The sequence below is a fragment of the Maylandia zebra genome, linkage group LG3 (assembly GCF_041146795.1).
Source record: "Maylandia zebra isolate NMK-2024a linkage group LG3, Mzebra_GT3a, whole genome shotgun sequence".
In the NCBI taxonomy this organism is placed as follows: domain Eukaryota; kingdom Metazoa; phylum Chordata; class Actinopteri; order Cichliformes; family Cichlidae; genus Maylandia; species Maylandia zebra.
In genome coordinates, this window is record NC_135169.1 from 16242803 (window position 1) to 16268654 (window position 25852).

Consider the following 25852-nt stretch of genomic DNA (forward strand, 5'->3'; position numbering starts at 1 on the left):
CTACTTCTGCCGTTGTAGTATAACACCATGCATCCTGTAATCCCCATGGGGATCAATAAAGTATCCATTATTATTATTATTATTATTATTATTATTATGTCAGGATTTCCCTAGCACCTGTAAGAATAATCTCTGTCTGTATGTTCTTTGCTGATTCCAAGAAGGATCCACAACAGTGAACAGTACTAAATTATTGAAGGCAGACTCATCGATGCAATTGAAGAAGAGGACAAGAAAAAAAACAAACAAGAAAAACATAAAAGTCCTTCCTCACCACTCACAATATTTAATATAATTTATTTTTTTTAAATAAATGCATGATCATTTGTGGTTTCTACTTATAATCTTGATATACAGTTATACAGTTAGTTAGTATACAGTCTTGGTGCTCAGGAGGAGGACATGTAACTTACTGCCATGGTGGTGGCTGTGAATGCAAACAGAGATGAGAAGACAGCTCTCCCCTTTGTCAGCTTCAGCGTTGGAGGGAAGCTCCGGCTTGTTTGCCTTGATATTCCCTACCAGTATTATCCATGCTCTGCTGATACAGAGTATGGATGATACTGGGCAAGGGAGTAGGTTATGAAAAACTTATAACATGTAAGTTTGACACCCTGGAGCCTCCTTGTGTTGATAAGGACAGGTGAGTCGGAGGTTGGTGCTTACTATCTGACGTGGTGGCCCTGAAGATTGGTTACCCATTATGCTCATCCCACAGGATGGGATGAGGATAGATTCCCCTTTGGACTGATACACATCTGCTAGGATGAGAAGTCCTGTGTACTCAAATCTCTTCACATCACCCCATCCTGACATCGAATGCCTAACTTGAGGTTTGTCATTTACATAATCAACAGCATCATGTCAGGAGAGAAGAAAAGGTCAAAAGAAGTGGCCACATGATAGATTCTTAAAATTGAATATCTTGTGGGCCCTGGCATCATGCTGGGGGATGCCTGAATGAAGCACAACATCTATGGCACATAAAAAAAAAAATTGCAAGTACAAGTATTGAAGTACAAGTAAAAGTACAAGTATTGTATTTTGAGGAGAAATTTATTTTGAGCAAAGAAAAGATCAATTTGAGTGAACAAAATTTATTGCTGCGTGCAAACAGTGTATTTCAGTGTTTGCTATTATCCATATACACATACAGTAACAGCCCCTCTAGCTCTGTTTTTGCATTTGCTCTTGGTCAGATCTCTGGGGACCTGCTCGCAGTGCGTCGCTCGCACTCTCAACATCTCTGCTCCCTGCATGTTCAACTCTTTCTGTACACCGTTATATATGTACTACAATACCAACCAATAACAGACTTGGATGCAAAAACTTCTGATTAGCTGTTTTTGTCTCCAATCAGCTTGCTAGCTACTGCATTTTGGGAACACTGTCCAAAATGTAGCTAAATCCAGTGGAGTGGTTTGGTTTAAACTAGCTTAAAACCAACAATAGTCTTAAAATTATATACTTTAAAATAAAATAATTAAACATACTAATCAAAAATGGGGCGGTTTCTCAAATTTCAAGTAAACGAGCCCGCACTCACGTTCAGACTTCGCAAGTCCAGACTTCCTGAGAACGCCAGTTTTTACTGCCATTCCCTCTTAATTTAACTGTGATTAATATTTGCAATTGAAATTACACATGATGCAGTTTTTTTTTTTAAGATAACTTTAAAAAGCACTTTGGCAAAATTCAATTTTACATATCATGTTTCATAATGTCTAATAAACTTCATACAGTTAAGCACAATGACTCACTACATGACAGAAACACAAATTTAATCTCTCTCTCAATAAAAATTGTACACATGTATGCCTGAATAACAACAAACAGGTGAGACGTTAGAACGCTTTTGTTTTTATTTTAGTAGACACACAAAACTGACAATAGATGGCTGGATTTTGGAAGAGAATTGAACAAATATTTAACATATAATCTGATCATTTTTGTAGCAGCCTTTAGGATCTCCATGTAGTAACATGCTGTTATTGCTCCCGGTGAAATGTTTCCTCCTGAATTTAAATATTTTTATGTGAGATTTAATTCAGAGTCAGCTGTTTAACTAAGAACAGAACATTTTACATCAGGGGATATGACGGGTGAAATTCAAAATAGACTGACAGCTCTCCAAATAAGACTTCAGTATTAAATAAAACGGTCCAGTTATAAAGCTGAACTTTAATTTCAGCCAAACCAATTTACTCAGGAACAAATCAAACACTGAAATAAACCAAACATGAACATTTAGAAGTTATCTAAGTGACTTATATATCATGTTTAACCCGAGTAGCGAAAGACCGAGAGGGGTTTGAAAATGATGCGCTGGGATTCTGTGCCTTGACCACCCAGTCAGCTGGTGGGTAAAAGCCATCTCGAAAAACGTCAGAGCACTTTTGCAAATATGTGATGTCTTGATAAATCAAGCAGATAGTTGAAGTTTACACAGCAAAATTCTCACCTGAAAGTATCTTAAAAGTGCCAGGGCTCAATGGCCCGTGAAAAGGAATGGACAAAGCACAGAACCAAAAACTGGACCTAAGTGACGGGCGATGGAAACTATAGGAGATAATAATCAGAGTGGTCCGCGGCGTTGTAAATGAACCTAAGATTTCAAAACTAAGGTCTTACATGGCTGCAGGTGGAGATTAGCTGGAGGAGGAGGTGATTTAGATGAAGGTGAGTACAGAGTGCGATGTGGGTGTGCAGGGAGGCAGGCAGGTGAGGATGGCAGTTTGTGAGTGAGTTTTACCAGCAGCAGCAGACCAGAATCCTGAAACATTACTATGGCGAGAGTTGGAAAATATATCCAGGTGCCGACTAGCGAGCAGGAAAAAAGGGTTAAGCAAAACACGCTGAGGAACTCAAGACAAAATGTGAGGCAGAGAACTGACTATGGCAAGCAGACAATCTGGCGAAGGTTCATTGTGAGCGCTTGTCATAAATACTGCTGGAGTAATTGCCAACAGGTGAGGAGCAGGGAGGAGCAAGGAGAGCTCCACCCAGGGGAGGAGAGCTGATGCTGTGGAAAATCACTCAGACTCACCCAAAACATGACAAGAAGTTTATTTTGTGATCCAGAAAGAGTAATATTTCAAACTTTTTAGCCGCGTTCCTCCGCCATTGCCTCGTTTGAGTTTTGGACAAAATGCATTCTGGGATATTTGCCTGGGGTTAGCTACAGTAGCTAGCGAGCTGATTGGAGACCAAAACAGCCAATCAAAAAAATTTTGTTCTAGTGTTTCTCTTTAAGAAAACACTTATTTTTAAAATTGCCAGCTGTGCCGTGAGTGAGCTGAAGCTCTTTCTCTCAGATGAGGAATGGCCATGGTGTTGAAGAATTTTAAAGTCCCAATGCAAATATAGCTAAGAACATTGTTTTTACACCCTTATTAATTAATTTTATTTGATGGAATGGCTTATCCAATTACTGAAGTGCTGCTCTTGCATACAAGAAAACTGTATGCATTATATCTACACTTTACATAAAGACATTTAAACATAAACGTGTTTCTATTTCTTTTCTGTCTTCCTCTCTCTGTTTTCACCTAACACTCTACTAACTACTTAACTGATAAAACTACACCTTGAGTTTCATGTCACTCCTTGTACACAGTTAGTTATATTTGACACCCTTCACAAACATAATGTCCTTGTTCATTCCTAAACTCCTCAACAAGAAATTCACAGCATGTACGATGTTGAAACGTATTCAACTGTTAAAACACAGCTTTGACTTAAACTTTCAATTTGATTCATTTGTTCATTTAAACAAAGTTCAACTCATTTTATGAAAAGAACTGACCTTTGATATCAGGAACTATAAAGTCAACACACGTTATTGTTTAACAGAGGGTTGGGCTGAGAGTGCACATTGTTTTCTTGCAACCTACTTTCTTTGAGCTGTGGGGATGGTTTTAAGCAGTTCAACGGGTATGTAGATTTTTACCATGTAAGCTACAATGTAATCATTTCCTTCTTTATTTATTTTGATTATTTACTTACTTTACTTACTAAATTATCTAGCAGGTGTTAATAATACATAAAATCTGATTAATCACATGAGCATTTACAGTTACCAGAGGCACAAAGAATGTGTAAGCGAAAACATTTTTTGTAGTGAAGGAGTGAAAGTAACATAATTATTATTTTTGGATAATGTGCATTCATAAATATTTAGAATGTGAACTTTTAATTGCATGCTGTTATTAGTAGCTACTTGGAGAGTTTGAAATTTGAAACAAAATCCCTATCTTCTATCAGCATTAAATAGACAGTAAGTCTATTAATTGCAAACAGGACAATAGAAACCATGACCTATGCACAGACAGCTTATTGGAGGAGGACCTCATGGATATACTGAACTCAATATTACTTGTGTCTCTTGTCTCTCTACTTTCATCGCTCTATTAATTTGATCTCTTTAGCGGTTACTTGTAAGAGTAGATGTGGCAACCAGAAAATGTGAAAAAGGCACAGTACAACAGCCAATGTTTTATCACTGTTTATCAACAAAAACATACTTTTGTGCAAATTTTCACAGACCTTTGATTTGGTAAAAAGTGCTTTTGTTATTTTGCTTGTAGTATAATGACTTCGTAAAGATGAGTAACTGGGCTGTGTCCAGATGACATGGTAGCTCTCATCAAGAGCTAAGAAGAAAAAGTCAACAATTCCCAGTTTGTCTTTCAATTGAATGTCCAGATTTCCTGCAATGTTCTTGATCTCTCTTGTTACTGTTACTCCTGGAAAGGAGCGCATTTCCAAATGATTAAAAATAAATTTTAACATAATTAAATACTTTTTTCAAATGTGATATTACCGTGACACTGTAAAAATCACTCTTTCACTGTTTCATTTTTTCTATCAGAGAATGGCTTAATATAAAAAAGTGTGTGTTGCTATGCCCCCCCCCCCCCCCCCCCCCCCCCCTTTTTGTTGCAGACATCTAGAATGAGACCTATAAAGAATAAACATCTCTTGGTTTTGCATCATGTTGTTGTCGTCCTCCTTTTTCTAACACAAACTTGTGGTGGTAAGTTGCACACAAACATTTATAAAATCCACAATTTAAAGTGCTTACCTGTAGTCTTACACAGACGATGGAAACACACACTGTAACAGCACCAGTTTATGTTGATGTACTTAAATAAATCAATTACATATCTTGCTCAGACTGATCTTCACAATTACAAAACTGCTGAACTGTATGTGTCCCTAAATTTGTTAGGTCAGCATCAGATGATTGGTCCAACTCAGCCAGTAGTGGCCATGATTGGTGATGACATCATTTTGCCATGCCACCTGGAACCTGCTGTGGATGCTGTTGACCTGACTGTGGATTGGTCCAGAACTGACCTCAAACCTAGATCTGTCTATGTGAGGCGAGAGGGTGTGGAGCTTTTGACTGAGCAGAATCCTTTGTACACAGGAAGAACATCACTCTCTGTCAACAAACTGCAGTGTGGAGACGTTTCACTGAAACTCTCCACAGTAAAACTCTCTGATGCAGGAACATACAAATGCCTTGTACCTAAATTTAATGCAGAAACTGTGGTGACGCTTGCTGTAGGTAAGTTTCATTTAATTTAGATTAATTTCTTCACTTTACAATTTAGATGTGAAGAAAGTCTTTAAGCAACATATATATATAGTGGATAGGTACAAGTTAATTTCAGTCTATATACAGGAACTTTGAAAAGAGAAAATGGAATAAATAAGTAAGATTATTAGAATTTTGACCAGTTAGATTGGCACAGTTGATGTCACATAGCATCATGCCTCTCTATAAGCTTAAAAGGACAATTTGAGTTAAGGTCAATAAGAGAGACCTTTGGGCGAACTGTAACTATTTTAAGAATCTTTTTTTTAGATATATATTTTGGCAACTACATTTCAATATTTTGTCTTTCATTCTTTTCTTTGAAGGTTCAGTTTCCTCACCAGTCATAGAACTCACCAATGTCAAAAATGAAATGGTGTTAGAGTGTAAATCTAATGGCTGGTATCCAGAGCCTCAGATGTTGTGGGTGGACAGTGAGGGAAAACCCATTTCTGTTGAACCTACAAAGAATGTCAGAGGTTCTGATGGCCTCTATACTGTCAGCAGTAAAGTGACTGTGGAGAAAGGACAGAGCTACAGCTTCACCTGCAAAGTTCAACAGAAGAATATCAGTCAAATCAAAGAGACACACATCCATGTTTCAGGTAGAAATGCCTTTTTTTATATCACTCACATTCATTTTCAGTTACAGAAAGTAGAATCTAGAACATTTTGTCTCCTTATATTTACAGGTGATCTCTTTATGGTTCAGTCTAATACTGCTGTTCACATTATCATCAACTTGGCTGTCTGTTTTATAAGCGTTGGGACAGCAGTAATCCTAATATGGAAATGTGGACAAAAGAAAACCAGTAAGTTCAAACTACATTGTACTTTTTACCCCAACCTCAAATAATCATCCGACCTTTTTAATGTCTTGTTTTAGTGTAACTGCCTTTAAAATTAAGGGCTAAGAAGTACAAACGTGATTCAAGTAAAAATGACACAAACACATAAACAGTTATGTTAAAGGCGCTTGAGGGAAAACAGTGGATGGAAACTGCAGAAATTACAGCGATTTACTAGCAAAATTGGAGGCTCTCAGCAACTTTACTTTTATAAAGGAATATAACCCTGTGTCCTGTGTTGTAAAGAGATGTGTTAAGACATGCAGAGTTGGTCCCATCAGTGCAGACTGACTGAGATTGAATGCAATATCTTGACTCTCTGTCTGCATTTATAAACTAAGTGTCAATTGGCAAGTGGTTGCCCGTCTGTCAGAGAGTAACTAGACTTAGTTCAAGTCACGCTGTGATTATTTGTTGGCAGTTTGCATCCTATAAGCAACCTGTGCAATTGCCTTGTGATCAGAAGTGAAGTATAGAACACCCTCAACCTGTAGAAGACCAACTGGTTGCCACAACCACCTGCTGAATGTGTAGAAATTCCACACGAGGAAGTTGCCTTCTTATTGTTTTCCTCTAGTGGGACTGAGACATTTTGGGGGCAAAGGTAAAGATATTTGAGGAAATCACCCACTGTGAAATTATAGTTATAGCAACAATATGAATTAAAACTTTTTGTGTTTTATCCTTGTTATAGGAATTGCGACCAAAATGTCACGTTCTCACTCGTTTACTCATATAAACAAAGCAGTGAAAGAAAATTAAATGTGAAAATTAGATATGCATGAATAGATAGATGTGATTTTGAATAAAATTGGCGAAACCTCTCTGATTCACACGTAGCAGTTTCAGTACATCTAATGTTATTTTAAATATCCGTCTATATCTATAGTAATGCTTCAAACTCTTTATTTCCATTTATATTTGATTACTGGTATAGTAAATTAATACTGTCAACACGTGAACACATAAAAATGACTAATATGTTGTCCCTATTTTCCAAATATTTTTTTCCTGCAATTTTAACACACAGAAATCAGTATACATGATGAGGACAAAAATGAACTACATGAAACAGAGATGGAGGAAAAATTACAGAGAGAACGTGAGGAAAAGAAAAGACTTGAAGATGAGTTGCAGAACAAGGAAGAAGACTTAAAACATGTCAGACAAACCACTGAAAAACTGATGGAACAGAAGACATTTCTGAAGAACCAGAGAGAAAAACTCATCACTCTACTGCAGGAGGACAAGGCAGAGATGAAAGAGATCACGAAAAAGTTGGAGAAAGAAACCCCATTCCTTGACAAAGAGAGAAAAATGAATAAGCGTGAAGATAAAAAAACTGAACTGGAAAAGAGAACAGAAGTACATCAAGAACTGTTAAAGATGACAGAAAAGCTAATGGAGGAAACGGAGAACATTATAATCCAAATGACAGAAAGAAAGGGAAAACTAGAAATAGACAAGGAACAAATTATTAAACACTTGAGAGAGAAACAGAAAGACATAGAAGAGATTAAGAAGAAACTGTCAGAGAAACAAGCGAGAAACACTGAACAGGTGTGCAAGTTTTTCTTGTATATATTTCTTGCTAAAATCACATGTACCAACTGTCGTGTTGTGTTCAGTTTACATTTCCAGTGTCTTCAATTATAAACCTAACCCGTTTTTTTGCTTTTCTTCCTCAGCAAAGGACAGAGTAACACGACAAAAAAACATGGATTTTGCTGGGTTTTTTTCTCTTGCTGTCGTTTTGCAATGTGATGCCTAATGTTTCTTTATTTGTTTGATTTAAATTTATACTATATACTTTTAAACAAGAAATGCAGTTTGACTGTATTTTATCATAGGAGATAAACATTTTTGTGATTCTTTAAATCTTTTGTCTTTGTGAAAGTAAGAATTACACTGTGAAAGCAAGAAGAAAATATCTGTATTGTCATGAGACCCGGGGCCCGTTCTTCGTACGTCGCTTACTACATCCAAGATCAAATGACACATCCAAGATCAAATCATCGCGCTAACCGTGAGCTCGCTAATCCGGTTCCCCGAACACACCTGCTGTTGACGATTACTACAGCTGGACGCAGGAATGTGACATCACTGGGTGTCGTAAAAGGGGCTACGCATCGATAGTAGAAACATTGATCGGCAACCCGCTGATTGGTCGGCGAAAATGTCGAAGGGGCGCGCTCGGTATTTTCCGGCAGCAGAGCAAGAACTCTTGAGTGAGGGATTTCAGGAGTTTCAGAGTTTAATTAAAACGCAAGAGAACACTGCAAAGGCTGCAAAAGCAAGGAGAGAGGGCTGGCAGAAAGTTGCTGACAAATCAAACTCGTAGGTAATTTAATAATAATAATAATAATGGATTGGATTTATATAGCGCTTTCCAAGGCACCCAAAGCGCTTTACGATACCACTATTCATTCACTCCCACATTCACACACTGGTGGAGGCAGCTACGGTTGTAGCCAGGCTGCCATATCGCGCCATCGGCCCCTCTGGCCAACACCAGTAGGCGGTAGGGTAGATCTATCATATGACACTATATTGTCCAATATCATATGGCATTATATTATATTATAATATGTTATATTATATCCCCTTTCACATTAGACCCACAACAGGACCCACAAGAACATGGGAACAAGTAAAAGTGGAATACAGGAGTATTCTACAGAATGGTAATATTTATCTCTTAGATTGCTTTGCGTCTCTTGGCAAGGTAATACTGGCCTGTAATACTCTGTTAGTTTGTTCATAACAGCAACCAAGAAAAGGGCAGAGGAAAAAAAGACAGGTGGTGGTCCTGCACCCCCTCGTCAACAAGTTGGTTAAGTAAATAATACCCTCACGGGAAAATCGATATCTCGCAATGAGCACACTGTCGCGCTGAGCTAAAGGATCCTGTCTGTCCCGCAATATACGCTGAATTCTGAGGACTCTCCTTATCAATCTTGCACCTTCCGCAATGGGTTGGTCGCGTATACGGACAGGACATGGCTGCGACAGGCTTCCCAAATCCACCTTCGCTTTTATAGCCGTGGTCTCTCATCTTGATTACACGAAGTAATTTACAATTACTACTCTGAAATATGAATTACATCTGTAATAATCACATACATGTAATAGAATGTTAATAGTTCATTTCCCTTTTTTAGGAAATGACCTGTATGTATCTGTGTGACATCAATAAAAGGATCAAGTGCTGCATTATCTTTAGTTACATTGATAATATTTATTTATGGTGAAACAGTGGAAAAATATCGCTGTTGCTTTCGTATAAATGAAGCGGACATACCTGCGTGGCCGCGATCTAATCCTGTTTACATAAAGTAAACCTGCTCCCGAGCAGGTTTACGCTTACGGCTCTGTTGCTATGACAGCAAGTCCCGGATGAGCTTCGGGGAACCGACTGATCCAGGATCACGCGAAATCGTCAACAATCTAATCCGGCTAACTTACTTAGCGAGGTACGAAGAACGGGCCCCCGGGGTAGAAAAAGATTAAACTCCCCCCTGGCCGCCTCCACATCAAAGCTAAGAGATGTTAAAAGTTCTTAATCCGGTTGTTGATGACGTGACGAATCCTACTTCCGGGCCTAAAGTAGCTGCGTTTAATATGGCTTTTGTGTTGTTAACATGTTTAATGTTTTGTATTTTCTTCTATTTAATCTCAAAAAGCTCCTAAAACAGTCAGTAATCACTGTTGACCTCCCTCGGCTTTTTTTACCGCTAATCATTTATTTAAGCTCAGTTTTTAAAACCTTAGGATGTAACTACAGCCCAGCCCATGCAGCAGTATATGAATGACTAACCTCGTATTGTGGATGGATTATCTCAATTGTTCTCCTGGCTGAAGTTTGGTCCTTTTACAGCATCCTGCCATGCGATTACATTTGTTCCTGACCACCGAGAACACTCACGTTAACTTTTATCGAATGGAAAAAAAGTTAGCTTGTTTATATTATGCTAACATAGCTGTGTCGCTAGCGGTCACGTAGCACATCATTATATACCAGCTAGCCAAACTTCAGTAACCCTACAAATGTCACTGCTGTTTAGCTTTCTGTCTTCTTTTATGTTGGAAGTGATAACAGAGCTATACGTTTTAATTTGTTTCCAAAACCCCACAGTCAGGACATGCTATATTGTATTTAGATAGAAGCTAGCGAGCTAACTCCCTGCTAACTTCTAACTCCGTTAAATGTCATAAATTCCGTTTTCATGGATGCCTGGATGTTAAACTCAATTGTTATACCTGGTAGAGCAGAACGCTGATCATTTTATTAAAGATGAAAGACTTTAGACAGTTTTTCAACTCTCAGTAATGCCATAGTGATCGTTTGATATATGGACCTGCAGCGGAGTTTAGACCCAGACACGGCTAGTGACGTCAGACTGAACAACCGGATAATCACTCATGTGAGTAAAAGTGATCAAAGTTCTAAAACAGAGCTTTCATCTATTTCCTAATAATTAAGCATTTTATTCTTAATCAAGATAAATAAAATACAAATGTAATCAATATATTAATATAATTAATATTATATAATTATATAATTAACATAGTTTGAGTAATAAAAATACTGTTTTAATGTCTGAGTTTTGTGGTGAAATGTGTGAGTGCTCATGAGCAGCTTCATCTGTGGCAGTTTTGTGTTTCTAATAACAGGCTTCACCAAGAGTCTGACCTTGGTGTGTGTGTGTGTGTGGTGCAGGATGGGGGTGAAAGAGACACACTGGAACCACTAATCTCAGAAAGTGTCTGAAAAGAGATTATGTTACAATGAATCTCCATGTGAAAATGTGCTAAAGACAAATTCTGCATGTTAAGAATAACAAAGAAAATATAATAAATTGAATTTAAGGTTTAAAAGTACAAACTTTGTGTTTAATCATGTAGGTCAGACACACTCAAAAAAATGAATGATGGGGATTGTTCAGTGTATATTAATTATTTATGTTCATTTTACTTAAAATATATGTTTTTGTTAAGTTAACATATGTTTTTCTAATCAAGTCTACGTAATTGTGTCTATTATTCAACGTACATAATACTAATGTGTTACTTGATGGCATAACATTTAAGTTAAGTCAATTAGGATCGATATACCTTGTATGTCCACAAGGTGGCAGTAATGCAAAAACAGTTGTAATGAAACCGCGAAGAACAAGAAGGTTTCACAGCTTGTGCCTGCTCATGCGCAAGACTTCAAATTTAACTTGAAAACGTTGTTTTGGCGTCAAGCTGCTGTTTCTTTGAGAGCTAAGACCATTTTTTTCTTTGACTATGTTGTGTAGTATCTACATGGCGAGCATGGTTATATTTTGCGTTTGTCTTATGAAGGATACAAAAAAAACACAACAGCAATAGAATAATATTAAACACAAAGTGAACCCGTCTTCCTTCATTAAATAGGTTCTTTTAGATGTTAAGGAGGAATTGACTTAACCAGGCTGGCGGAGAATGAAGACAACCGGACACCTGCGGCAGATGGGGAATCAGTGAACTTTTATTGAGACAGAGACAACCTCTCAACACAGCTCACATCAGGAGATTCCCCAGATTTGCTGTGAGGATAGGTATATATTCTCTAAAACTTACAGGAGGGGGTTGTGAGGAAAGTGCTGCATTAGCAGAAAAACAACTCCATAAAAGGAAATCGGCCTTGGGTGTTCTAGTCTCTTCGCTTGCAGATATCTTGCACCTGCAGGATGAGGCGATCGCTTCTTATCGCTCTCAAGGCCAAAGTCGTGAGCACATTTTTATTACACAGTTGCACAGTAACTTTAAAGCTGAACAATATTTAAAGCTGAATAATGTTTGATCAGATTATATTTTCTTCAAACCCCCCTTTTGACCCATCTTAAATGGGTCAACACACAAAAATAAGTAACATTCAAAGGAACACAGAGACGTGTCGAAGCCTGGCTCGAAAAACTCCTCGGGTCTTGTCATTTGTCTTTATCTGTCATTGCAGATGAGGAGAAAAGAGTCCAGGCACCACCCTGCCCAGGGGTCGGCTGCAAGCAGTCTCGGTTCCCGACGAAAGCAGTAACAGCTGTCCTGCACCCAAGGATACAACGAGTCAGTGCAACCAGGGTAGTGACACAAAATTAACAGTTCCTGTAACCCAGCAACCAAAAAGCATAAGTAATGATAAAAATGTGGAGAGTACAGAGTATACTATAATAATGAGAGATATAAACGTGAAAATGTGAAAGAATAAATCAACCGTAAAATAAACCCAGAACGGTAACTGCTAAGGACATTCAAAAGTGACTATGGTAAAACGTGAGGAAGGGGTGTGGAAAAAAACAATTTATATCCAGTGGTGGGAGTACACATTCGCTCAGGCTTAAGTCCGGAGACCCTGAGAACATCGCTTAACCCTCACAACCCGACCAGACACAGTTCAACCAGATATATCCTTCAAGAGGAAGTGGGTGAGGGAAACAATTAATAACAAGCCTAATACAAAACACCACAGAGAAACAACCATTCTAGAAGCATTTAAACAAGAGAAAGACGATAATGTTCGTCACCCTCACGATCAGAGTTTTCATCATCCGTTGGCGAGGAGGTGGGAAGTTGACTAGCCAATAAAGGCATCTGCCGGGCGAGATCCTTATCCTCAGGAGTGAGAGCTGTAACAATCAGTCTCTGGAAGAGGGATCGAATGCATGGAATACAACAGCAACCGCAGGTGACTAGGACAGCAACAAAAACTGAGATGGAAACTAGGATGGAAGCTACAAGGGCCTTATATTTGCCAAACATGTTAAGCCAAGAGTCCCACATGGCAGTATCAACGCCCGAGTGTTCCTTCATTTTAACAGTGAGAGCTGTGAGACCAGTAATAGCTTTAGTGAGGGAACCATCAGGAGCTGTGTTATTGGGGATATAGGTACAGCACTCCTGACCAAAAAGGCTGCAGACTCCGCCTCTTTCTGCGAGGAGAAAATCCGTTGCGACCCTGTTTTGGAAAGCCATTAGGGAAGTGGCAGATAACTGTGCATGCACAGCTTCAAAACCATCTCGAGTGTAATTAGCCAACAGTTGCACATTAAAGTGAATGTAGTTAATTCTGTCTACATTCGCATTTATTTCAACCATCCAAAGTATCGAGGCCCATCCTGCTTTAACCTGGTCTCGCAGTTTATATTCATCGGGGACCCCACGGGGTATACCTACAGCATCAATATAGGTTGGATTATGAGCTGAACCTGGGATTAGAGAACGTTTAGAGCGGCGTTCAGAGGAGGATGGGAGGCCAACTTCGTGTACTTCTATAGAGAGATCTACTGGAGTGACTAAAACAGGTAAAATAAGAGTTATGAGAGCGCAAAGGCCTGACGCATCCCGAGGGAAACCATCATATAACTTGTTATTGCCACACCACCACCACAAATCAGCCCTAGCCGTAGGTCGGAAGTTTGGTTTCATAACCGTCATCTCAGTGCACCAAGAAGAGTTCAAGCTACCTAGTTTTACTGCATTGCCAGTCAGGTTAATACAAGTGAAATTGTTCACAGCTACATCTGAAGAAAAGAAAGGTGGTTTATTAGAGACCGAGCGTTGAGTTTTAGGAAAGTGGTTTTCCAGATATGAGCAATGACCTCGTTTTGTATTGTTCATAAGATGCAGGAGGCATGCACTATTGACTGGCGCCGGTACCACTCTTAAAGTGGGGCGGGCTCCCATACACACTATGCAGTCGGAAGCCGTCTTGTCAGCAGCTTGTTCAGCTAGTAGTAACCAGTTGTTTGTTGCTCCAGAAATACCGGTTAGAATTTGGAAGAGGTCATCTTTAGACATTTTATTTGTGTCTACAATGCGTATTCGGCCGTTTCTCCCCCCGTTTGTATATGTCACCGGAGGGCCATTAAAGGTGGGGTTATCATCTTTAACTACAGAGCTTGGAGCTGCACCAACGCTAGGGCATATTTCCATTTGCCAATACAGGGCGGTGCGATCAGTCCAAGGGGCAAGTATAAATTGTTGACAGGAGGTCAAGGTCAGATCCTTTAGGGTAAAAATTAAGCCTGAAAGATCCGGTTTTTTTGCTATTCTGAGCATATTTTGGTTTCTCCAGTGCAAAGCCTGCCCCCTAGAGTGCTTGGACCAATCGAGGTCCGTTTCTGACACTAAACTGGACCACTTCCACTGATGCCAACCTCCCAGGGTTATATACCACACTGAGGAGGAGAGATGTACTGCAAGGTTAAAAAGATCCCCCCCTTGGTCTTTGGTGACGGGAGTGACTGGGAAGCTAGCGAAATCTATTTCGACTACCCAACTTTTATTGTTGGGGACACAGAGAGTAATCATTCTAGTCGTACTTGGGGTACAGGAGGTAACCGTGTCTCGTTTCTTTCTAAATGGATCGGGCGTGGGCAAAACTGGAGAGGAAGTGGTGGGCAAGACCCTAGGGGCTACATTTGTCAGATTGGGACTGTCAGAAGGGGGCGAAGCTTTTGAACTTGAAGGTGTCAGAAGTGTCGGGGGCCCTTCACAGATCAGGATTATGCCAATGGGAATGAGACCCAGGGCCAGGAAGCAAACAAAGACGCAACATCTTTGCCTGCCTGTCATTTCAGGGGGAAAGGGCCAAGACATGTTTACTTAGCTTGGATGTCTTCTAATAGAGGATGATGGGGCACAGAAAGGTGGTCCAGTTCCCCCCACCTCGCCAAGGGCGTGTTCTAGGAGTTAAAGAGCAACAAAAAGTATCAGTGACACAACTTTAAATGAGCTTTCAGCGGTTAAAACTATTGCAATGTAAAATGTAAATCTTAAAAACTCAAGCCAATATAAAAGCAAAGTCATAAAAGATGTTAAAAATAGAAAAATAAAAATGTTTAGTTCAGTATGAAGAACACCCCCTTTTGTAACCAGCCGGCTTGTAGGTTGAGTTTTGGCTCCCTCAAGTGGTTGGTGATGCTGTTGCAGCTCCTTCTGACAGGTCCTTCTGCACCTCTCTCAAGGTTCTTCCTGGTTCGGTGGCAGCAGCGCACTGTGTGTAATGAAACCAGGTGTCACCTTTCCCTTCGAGCCTGACAGCGTGGGAGGTCCGCTCTGTTATGCGGTAAGGGCCTGTCCAGCGAGGCTCAGCCCACTTTCTCTTTGTGACTTTCAGGAGGACGTAGTCCATTCCAGGTGTAGCCGCCTCTTTCAGCTCTTGCTGGTTTCTTTCAGCGACCTGTGAGGAATACTGGGCAACAAAACTGCGGAGCATGTTATAATATGTCCTCGGATCGAGGTCTGAATCAGCTTCATCCGACATTAACAGGCGAGAGGAGGGGCCAGGAAAAGGCCTGCCATGCTCCAACTCAAATGGAGTGTAACCAGAGGTTTGATTTACTGAGCATCTTATGGACATTAATGCAAGAGGCAATGCCTTAACCCAATCTAATTTGGTCTGTGCACAGATTTTAGCCAATTTAGTTTTTAGAGTTTGATTCATCCTTTCCACTTTCCCCTGGGATTGGGGGTGGTAAACTGAGCCAAACTTATGTTTCAAACCTAATGCGGCTTCAACCCTCTGCAGATCGTGGTTCCTGAAATGTGAACCATTGTCCGACCTTATGACCTCGGGAAACCCATGCTGTGGTATATAATGATTAATCAGACACTTCACCACAGTTCTACTGTTTTCACTTGCTGTCGGCCAGGCTTCTGGCCAACCTGAAAATGCATCCACAGCCACCAGCAGGTACCTGTAACTACCTACTCTGTCCACCATGTCTGTGTAATCAATGATTATTTCTTTCCCTGGGCAAAGTGGGATGGGGAAGTACCCTGCTATTGGCTTGAAGGCGGGCTTGATTCCAAATTGGTTGCACTCCTTACAGGTTTTAACCATGTATTTTGTCATGTCTTTTAGATAAGGGTGCCACCAGGCGGCTAAGTTCCTCATCATTTGTGCAGGTCCCACATGCCCCACTCCATGTGCCTCTTCCATTGCTGTCTGTCTGACCCCTGGCGGTAGAATGGGCCTTCCATCTGGGCCACGCCAAACATCTGTGTTTGTGGCCCCTCTTGTTACCCATAATGATTTTTCCTGGGGGCTGGCTTTGTCCTGTAACTCTCTGATTGTGGCTAGGCCTAGTTGTATGGGTGGTCTTTCTGGAGGGGGTGTGGCTTCTGGGTCCATTACCATAATCAGGGAGGGTAAGTAACCAGCTGTCTGCTTAGCTACTAAGTCGGCCTGTTTGTTACCTAATGCCACTAAGTCCAATCCGGCACTGTGTCCTTTGCATTTTACCACTGCCACCTTAACAGGTAACAACAGTGCTTCCGCTAATTCCCTCATTTCTATCTCATGTTTAATAGGCTTTCCGCTGGCTGTCAAAAAACCAGCTCTTAGCCACTGCTTGAGCTCCACATGCACTGCTCCCACAGCATAAGCTGAATCACTGTATATATTCACTTTCTGTCCCTTTCCCATCCTTAAGGCTTCAATCACCGCTCTCAGTTCAGCTCTCTGTGCAGACTGTTGTCCTGTCAACTGTTCTGCTTTCACTGTTTTCCATCTCATGTCTGTCTGTTCCACTATTGCCCATGCAGCCTTCAACATTCCACTTTCAGTTCTGAAACAACATCCATCTGTGAACCAATCTTTTTCTGCATCCATTAGAGGTTCTGCCTGCAAATCTGGCCTGATTTTCTCCTGTACCTGCACAACCTCTTCACACATATGTGGTTCCCCTGATCCCATGTGATCAGCCATGTTTATGCCTTCATGTGAGTAGGTGATGTGTGGTGCTTCCAAAATGGTACTGAGGCGTCTCTGCCTGAGTGAAGTGAGTGTGAAGGCCTGTGAGGAGACGTAGGCCACCACACTGTGTGATGTCAAAATTTTTAGTGGGTGGTTCATCACTATGTGTGCTGTTTTCTGAATGATTTTTGCAAGTCCAGAAACGTGTTGTGTGCACGGTGGGTGGCGTTTTTCAGTGTTGTCAAGCATTACGCTTACATATGTCAACACTTTTCTCTCTCCCCCTTTTTTCTGGAACAGGATACCATTGATATGGGTTCCAGTTCCAGAAACATCAAGATGAAAAGGCAAAGCATAATCTGGCACAGCAAGGTCAGAGGCGACAGAAAGCTGTTGTTTTAACTTTATAAACGCCTGTTCTGTTTCTGTAGTCCATGAGAGGGGAGCAGAGAGGTTTCTCATGCCTTGTTCATTTACCAAAACGCGCAAAGGGGAAGTAAGGCCAACATAGTCTGGGACATAGGTCCTGCTGTAACCAGTCAGGCCCAAAAATGACAACATGTCTTTTACAGTTAGAGGTTTTGGATGGTGCAAAATGGAGTTCCTGTGTTCTGGGGACAAGGAAATACCGGACTGTGAGACCATGCGGCCTAGAAAAGAAACCTGTTTTCTTGCAATCTGTAGTTTGTTTTTGCTCACTTTAAAACCTGTGTTGGCCAGGTGGTGAAGTACCACTCTGGTGGCCTCCAAACAGATGTCAGCCGTGGGGGCAGACAGCAAAAGGTCATCCACATATTGTATTAACATACAGTCAGATGGTAGTGGGCTGGTTTGTAAAAGTTCTTTCAAACACTGATTAAACAGTCCTGGGGAGAGGGCAAATCCCTGTGGTAAGCGAGTGTAACGCCATTGTCGGCCTCTAAATGTAAATGAGAAAATGTCACGCAGTGACTCACGAAGTGGAAGGCAGAAAAAGGCATTAGCCAAGTCAATGCAGGTGAACCAGGCATGAGATGGTGGGAGGTTGGTCAAGGCAACATAAGGATTAGGCACAGGCAAAGTAGGAGTGCCAAGTAAGGCATTAATCCTTCTCAAATCATGTGCCATTCTGAACTTCCCCGTGCCTTTTTTCTCAACGGGTAGGATGGGCGTGTTCCACTTAGAGCAGGAGGGCTCCAAGACACCGGCCGTGACCAAACCAGAAATTGTTTCTGCAATCCCAGCCTCAGCCTCCGGTCTGTGTGGGTACTGAGGCTGCCACAAAGGGGTAGCAGATGACAGTTGAAAAGAGACTGGCTCCACATCAACTAAACCTACATCTGTGGGTCCAAGGGACCACAAACAATCTGGAAGAGAGTCGAGTAAAGGCGCAGCATCACAGTGGTCTGTGTGTTCTCTTCCATGTGACCCGCTGACCACTCCATGTTGCAGTGTTGAGGAATTAAAGCAATCATTTAAAATTTGGTATGTCTTGGTAGATGGAGAAAACAAAACCTGTGGGAGTTTTGTAGGTGTCCAGTCAGTGGCCGCAAGGGAACGTTTAACCATTCCACCCAGCTCCTTAGCCTGGTGTCCAGGATGTAAGGCCAGTGACACATGGGGAGCTGCCTCATCAGACATCATGTACCACTGTAATTGATCTGTTGTAAAAGTAACCGCTGCTGCCACTCCCTCCGGTGCCGCAAAAATGCACGACATGTTCAGAGACCAAGCCCGCCCCTCACACTGCTCTTGGAACATGTGCTGGTACCAGGTGGTGTCATGCCTGTCATAAAACAGTGTAACATGAGGTGGGTCAGGGGGAGGGACATAAGGATGCAGGAGTGAGAGCCACGGCCGCCATTGCTGAAAAGCAGTCCAAACTCCTGGTTCAGCAGGTGTTTCAACTTCCAATAATGCCCAGTAGATGTCAGCAGAGTCCGCCAAACAGGAGGAGGGTTGCAGCAGAAACTGACCACCTCCCTCTGGCCCATCAGAGCAGGGAAGTACAACCCCAGTAGGGAGAGTCACAGTTAGGCCTTGTGAAGAGCAGAGTATTGTGGCTCCTAATTTAATCAACAAGTCTCTTCCCAGTAAATTCACAGGCGCCTGTTTTGAACAAACATAGCTGTGTAACAAGGTCTGATCTCCAACCGTTGTGGGGAGGGGCACGGTGTAAGGCAGAGTTTTAGGTTCCCCAGATATGCCCACCACTGTAATCACTCTGTCAGTAAGTCTTTCACGAGCAACATCCTTAATGGTGGAGTACGTAGCTCCAGTGTCCACTAAAAAGCTGCTTCTTCTTCTATCTACAGTTATGGACAGCATAGGGTCCGCCGTTGTCCCTTCACCGTCCTGGGCAGTCTGTGGGGTGTCCTATAGCTGGGGACCACCCTCGTAGTACTCCCACCCCATCACAGGCATCTGTGGGGCCGGGGGCACTCCAACTACAGCACCACGAGGTCCACCTCTGTGGCCAGGATGCTGATAGGGCCCACCACGGGCTCCCCTGCCTCTTCCAGCAGCCGGGTTCAAAGGGCACGCTTTAGCCCAGTGTCCAGGTTGTCCACACCGGAAACAAACATACATCTGGCCTCCCCTACCACCTCCCATCTGACCCCTTCCCCTGAAACCACCTCTGTTTCCTCCAAATGGGGAACCTCTCTGCCCATAAGGGGCCGGGGAGTGATAAGCACCATACTGGGGGGGCTGTGGATCAGTTGGCCATGGGTTCGGATACAAATCAGGGGCAACTGGACCAGGAGGGGGAGCCGCAGCGGCCACAAGCTGCTTTTTAGGCTTGTCACCTTTTCCACCCAGGTCGTTTTTAGCTTTCTGCAGCTGAACCTTCAACAGTTGCAACTGTAAATCTTCGACGCTCTCCGCTTTATCATCAGACTTAATCTGCACTTTGTTAAGATTAAAAATCAAATGTTTCTTCCAGATTGCAAAGTCACAGTCCTGCAAATCAGGATTATCCTCCATTTTCTGGCTTACTGACTCCGGAATGCCCCTCAGCACCGCCCTTCTAAACCACATGCTCTGTGAACAAGTCCTACTGGGGTGATGACCTGTATGGTTCACCCAGTCTTCAACAGCCTGATTTAGATAATGGGTGGGATTTTGCTTTCCCTCCCATTTAAATTTCTGTAAGGTGCCTTGATTTTTGGGTGGGAATTGTTTGCGCAGGGCCGGTCCAATAAACCTCAAGGCCTGCATTAGTGGCACCTCGTTCTCATGCATGGTAGTACCCGCATTTTGTTCCAGGTCCGCTGCCTGAGATCGGGATGTGCACCTAGTTATAATAGCTCTAAAATCTCCCAGTGCGAGGTCCTGTCCAGCTGTGTATTTATCCAAACCAGCCAACCAGGCATTCCCTCCCTCCGTTATGTCAGGGAGTTTGTCCACTAAGGCCTGGACATCTCCGAATGAATAAGGTTGATACACTGGTCTACGTTGCGCTTTAGTCTGGACCAGGGGAAATATGCCTGGAGGCTGAGGCACAGGGCCCTTAGATCTAGTCTGATATCCTAAACTGGGAGGGGTAGAGGGGGGTGTATTGTTAAGGTCACTGAGTTCATCATCAGTATCCTCAGTTTCTTCCCCGCCTGGTGGGGTAGCAGTGTCAGCAAAAACGTGGGCTAAACTCATCTGTGTTTCCGGATCCTGACGGCCCACCAAAGACATGGTAACTGTGACATTTGGTGAAGTGCCAGGCTCAGTTTTTGCAGTAGCGGTCAGATCTCCTTTAACAGCGACAGGAGTGCTGGCAAAGGGGTTGGACCGGGAAAGAGGGGCTGACGCAACACGATTATTCACCTGGACCACTGACCTATGTTCATTTAAGCAGCTGCGTAATGCTGCTTCTTGATCAGTTAATTGTTGTTCAGTGGGTTCCTGTCTGTTCATTCGAACCGCAAATGGTGCGCTCGCAGGGGGGTCAGTTAGGCCCTCAGATCCGGTTCCAAAACAATGGGACATAGAAGAGGGGGCTCTACTACTAGCTGAGGATGTCGCCGACAGAGAGGAGCTTCCTGGGCAAAAATGCTTGGTATCTATGGGAGTTGGAGCTACGGGCGGTTCTTCTCCAATAGTCATTATTCCACCAGAGATATTAAGTACCGGATATATGCCTGCTGAGGGAGGAGTTGAGGCAGAATAGGGAGGTGGCTGAGACCTATTTTTCTTCATGTGTGGTTTTGCAGTTTCCCATAAACACACCCAGTGATTAAATTTAGCTTTGCGGCCTGCGTGCTTATCTGCTTCCTTTCTGTGTCTCACCCCGCTCATCACACCTGCACCTGCTGCTGCTGAGTTGGCTTCTTCCTCTTTCTCTTTTGCCTGCATAGCCTTATTCTGCCAAATTATTCCCCAGTTACCACTACTCCCCTCGTCCTTTCCCTTTTCTTTCATTAACCTTTCAGCTGTTTTCCTCAATGACTCTTTCTGCTTTTTTGCTTCTTTAGGCTGGTGTGTGGAGTTGATGACTGTCTCAACACATGTTAATTGTTCTCCCAATGTGCTAAGAATAACACCGGGACCCCAACCATCATCATTAGTTTCTCGATCTAATTCTCCATCCATTTTACTGTCAATGGAGGAGTGTTCTTTTATTGATTTTAAAGGAGAATTTGGGCCAGCTGGGTTTCTGCCTCTGTTAGGCACTAACAGCTGGGGCGCTGCTTTAAAGGTGAGTCAGCACTGAAATATCCCTTCAGGTGTTACCAAGCTTCTACCAAACCGGAGTCTGGCGGGTAACCTTGCCTAGAGCTTCCTGATAGGGGTGCTAGTTGGTTGTCACCTTGTTCACACGTCTCATTCACACTTCATACATTACCTGCAGTCACTCATTACCCTCCTTATGTATGTAATAAATGTGTAAAAAAAAATTCTATGTGTGGTGTATTATTTTAACCAAAAGAGGAACCTAGTTCCTTTAATTGTGTAATCTGTGAACAACGGAGAACCAAACTGTCCTGCCCAGTGTTCCACAGCAAGCATTCAGCGTGTATTTATGTGTGTCCAATATCAAACAGAACATCAAAACATTTAAAACACTAAAATCATCGGGGTTTTAAGAAGAGATCCGTTTTCTCCTATTGATCAAAGGGACCCCTCCTTTGGACTCCAACCAGTACTTCTCCTTTTTAAGTTTTAGAGGATCTTTTCTAATAAAGTCCTCTGGGCCTTCCTAACCCTTCTGTAGTTTAGAGAATATTACTAAAAAATATTCTCAAGGCCTTTAACCTTTTAATTTGTTTAGAAAGGCGTTACTAATAAACCCTTTCAAGGTCCCAGACCTGCACTGAGGTATGTATCCGACACCGGAGAGCAACCCGTCGGCTGCAACCGTGGTCAGACCTCAGTTCACTCTTATCTTTATTCACTTATTCACTTATTTCTTATTCACTTATCTCTTATTCACTTATTTCTTATTCACTTGTCTGATTCTCAACAAGCCTTAAGTAAGCCAGACAATTTTGGTTATGAATTACTAGGAGTTTGGACACTAAGTATTTTTATAATGTTCAATATAGCAGAAATAAAAGGTCTGCTTACCTTGTTTTTGTGTGCACACAGCTTTTGTCCAAACTCCGTTCACTCAGACCACGGCCGAAGTCCTCCCATCCGTTCCAGTTGACCTGGAGCGTATCCTGTTCGTGACGCCAATTGAAGGATACAAAAAAAACACAACAGCAATAGAATAATATTAAACACAAAGTGAACCCGTCTTCCTTCATTAAATAGGTTCTTTTAGATGTTAAGGAGGAATTGACTTAACCAGGCTGGCGGAGAATGAAGACAACCGGACACCTGCGGCAGATGGGGAATCAGTGAACTTTTATTGAGACAGAGACAACCTCTCAACACAGCTCACATCAGGAGATTCCCCAGATTTGCTGTGAGGATAGGTATATATTCTCTAAAACTTACAGGAGGGGGTTGTGAGGAAAGTGCTGCATTAGCAGAAAAACAACTCCATAAAAGGAAATCGGCCTTGGGTGTTCTAGTCTCTTCGCTTGCAGATATCTTGCACCTGCAGGATGAGGCGATCGCTTCTTATCGCTCTCAAGGCCAAAGTCGTGAGCACATTTTTATTACACAGTTGCACAGTAACTTTAAAGCTGAACAATATTTAAAGCTGAATAATGTTTGATCAGATTATATTTTCTTCACTTACAAGACATGTTATATCGTTTGCGTGCGCTTGTTCTACATTAGTTTTACTGGGTCCTGGACATGCTTATTTTGTGGACCGTGTAAGAAACATTTTTATTGTTTTTTGTTTTATTAAGGGATTAGCTACAGGGGTTCATGGGGTTATTTTTTCATTTGCTTTCTTGGGATTCCTTTACTGTAATCCGAGAGTCGTAAATATCGAATAGGATGGCAAGGATAGCATAAAGTGACATTTAAAATCCAAAAAGTCAAGGGCGAAAGCCACTGTGACACCATTGTTATGCTCTGTCAGTAATCTGTATTATGTAAAAATGGTCTGTAAATACAGCATGTTTCCTAGCGGAGTTATACATATCAGCATAGTTATAAATTACAGTTTGTGAAAGTACACACTTAATTTTTTTAATAAAATTATTCACGACAGATGAGTGGACAGACAATGGAGGTCGACAGACCTGGTGATAATTGCTTCTATAGAAAGTTAGCACATGGCAGTGTCAATCTCTTGCTTTTCTTCTGAGTAGTATTTTATTTAGTTGTAATTCAATCAATAATTTGCTTCTTGAAATTAAGTAATGAAGTTCTTGTTTTACTTTATAAATTTCAGATCCGGGCCTTTACCTGCTCCCTCCTATACTGATGTGGTGTATGTGGTACTGCTGAGCTTGTATGTGGTATGTGAACTGTTGTTATACTTTTAAAAACAAAACTGTTTTATAAGTTTTTTTTTTAGTGACCCATCCCATGCCCCTGTTATTTCTTCTCCACATCTGAACCATTGTAAAGGTTGCAGTTCAAGGGCCTGAGGCATGAAATTCTTTTCAGACCAGCTGTGATCAATATTTTTTGGAACTTATAAATAGATATAATATAAATATAATAAAAGCTGTAATGGCTCCATTAGCATTTTGTGTAAATGTTTGTGTTAAAATTATAACTTTAATGAGGTCTTTCTACATTAGTTTAAGTTATAAGGTATGTATATGTGTACATATAGTATGTATATTTACAGTACAGTATGTTGTGTTTGTTGACATGTTTTCAGGTGGAAGCAGAGTTTGTGAGGATTACTACTGCTCCACTTGTTCCAAGGCTAATTTCATTGTTTTGTGACTCTTAGTATTTGATTTTTCTTTTGCTTTGCTCTTGCTAAATTTCTGTAGTAAAATATTCTGTAAATAAAGTCTAAATTGTAAACATTCACTTTTTAACCTTTTTTGAAATAGCAAAGGTAGTGGTCTGAGTATTATTCTTTATTAGTGCAAATAGCTCTTACAGGTTACCCTGCCAATCAAAGCAGTAGTTGGTGATGACGTACCATTTTTCCTTTCCATCAGTGTTGTTTCTCAGGCTGGGGAGTGGACCAGATTTAACTTGCAACACGAATAGATCTATAAGTAATGTTCTGATGACTTCTACTTGATTATAATCTGTTTAATAAGGAAAGAAAGTTACTGTCCATCAACAATCAAAGTGGTTTACTTTTTGCTCACATCTTGATGCATGCTCAATCATCCAGGAAAGTAAATCTCCAAAAGTTGATTCTGTTCATCTGTACGTAGCGTTTTGTGCGAGAAACGTTTCTTCACTCATCCAAGTGACGTCTTCAGTCTCAGCTGACTGCAGGTTTCCCCAAATCTTATAAACAGTACATTTGCATAACGACTGAAACCAGCCCACTGAAGGAACAATGGGCAGGGAGGTCAGTTCCTTAATCTTAATTATGCAAATTCTCATGACCATTGATCAACAACCACTGATCAAAGCCCACTGATCAATGGTCATGAGTACCATTCACAGAGAGTTGGGGTATGGCTGCAATCACAGCATTGTAAGATGGCAAAAAATGTACCCTTAGGCCCCCTCCTCGATTCAGAGATGGTCTTTCCCTTTTCATGTAAATGGCCTCCTTGACTCCGCGCTCAAACCAGCGTTCCTCCCTGTCCACGATGTGTACATCGTCATGATTTAAAAGAGTGTCCACTGGCCTGTAGGTGTAAATAGACTGCAGAGTCCTGGCCTGACGAGGTAGCTCTTCTGTGTTGTGCCATCTGCTTTGCCAGAAGTTGTTTGGTTTCCCTGATGTATAAATCCTGGCAATCCTCCTGGCACTTAACAGCATACACTATGTTACTCTGTTTGTGTCGGGGGACCCGATCCTTGGGGTGGACCAGTTTTTGGTGCAGCGTGTTTTGGGGTTCAAAAGGCCACAGAGACCCGGTGTTTAGAAAAAATGTGTCTCAGCTGCTCCGATACTCCTGACACGTACGGGATCACTACAGGCTTTCGCTTGGGCAGCGGTTGTCCTTCTCTCCTGGATCGGCTGGAGCTTTCTATACGCACCTTCCTAGCTTTCACAAAAGTCCAGCTGGGATAACCACATTTACTCAGGGCCTTCTTGATGTGATGTTCTTCTGCTTCCCTGGCCGCTGTGTCTGTGTGGATAGTGTTCGCTCTATGTAGTGTCTTGATGACACCCAGTTTGCGCTCCAGTGGATGATGAGAGTCAAACCTTAAACA

At 41.7% G+C, this 25852-nt stretch overlaps 1 protein-coding gene across 1 annotated transcript in view; it reads left to right on the plus strand.

The window, feature by feature from the left end:
• The first annotated feature begins 3862 nt into the window (after positions 1–3862).
• Positions 3863–25852, plus strand: part of LOC101482912 (butyrophilin subfamily 3 member A2) — a 165633-nt gene continuing 143643 nt past the window's right edge. Inside the window, exons 1-4 of the mRNA XM_076880206.1 lie at positions 3863–3933; positions 4945–5035; positions 5231–5572; positions 5929–6207. Of these exons, the coding sequence (XP_076736321.1) occupies positions 4954–5035; positions 5231–5572; positions 5929–6207 (703 nt within the window). The 5' untranslated portion in view covers positions 3863–3933; positions 4945–4953. The remainder of the gene's footprint in view (positions 3934–4944; positions 5036–5230; positions 5573–5928; positions 6208–25852) is intronic.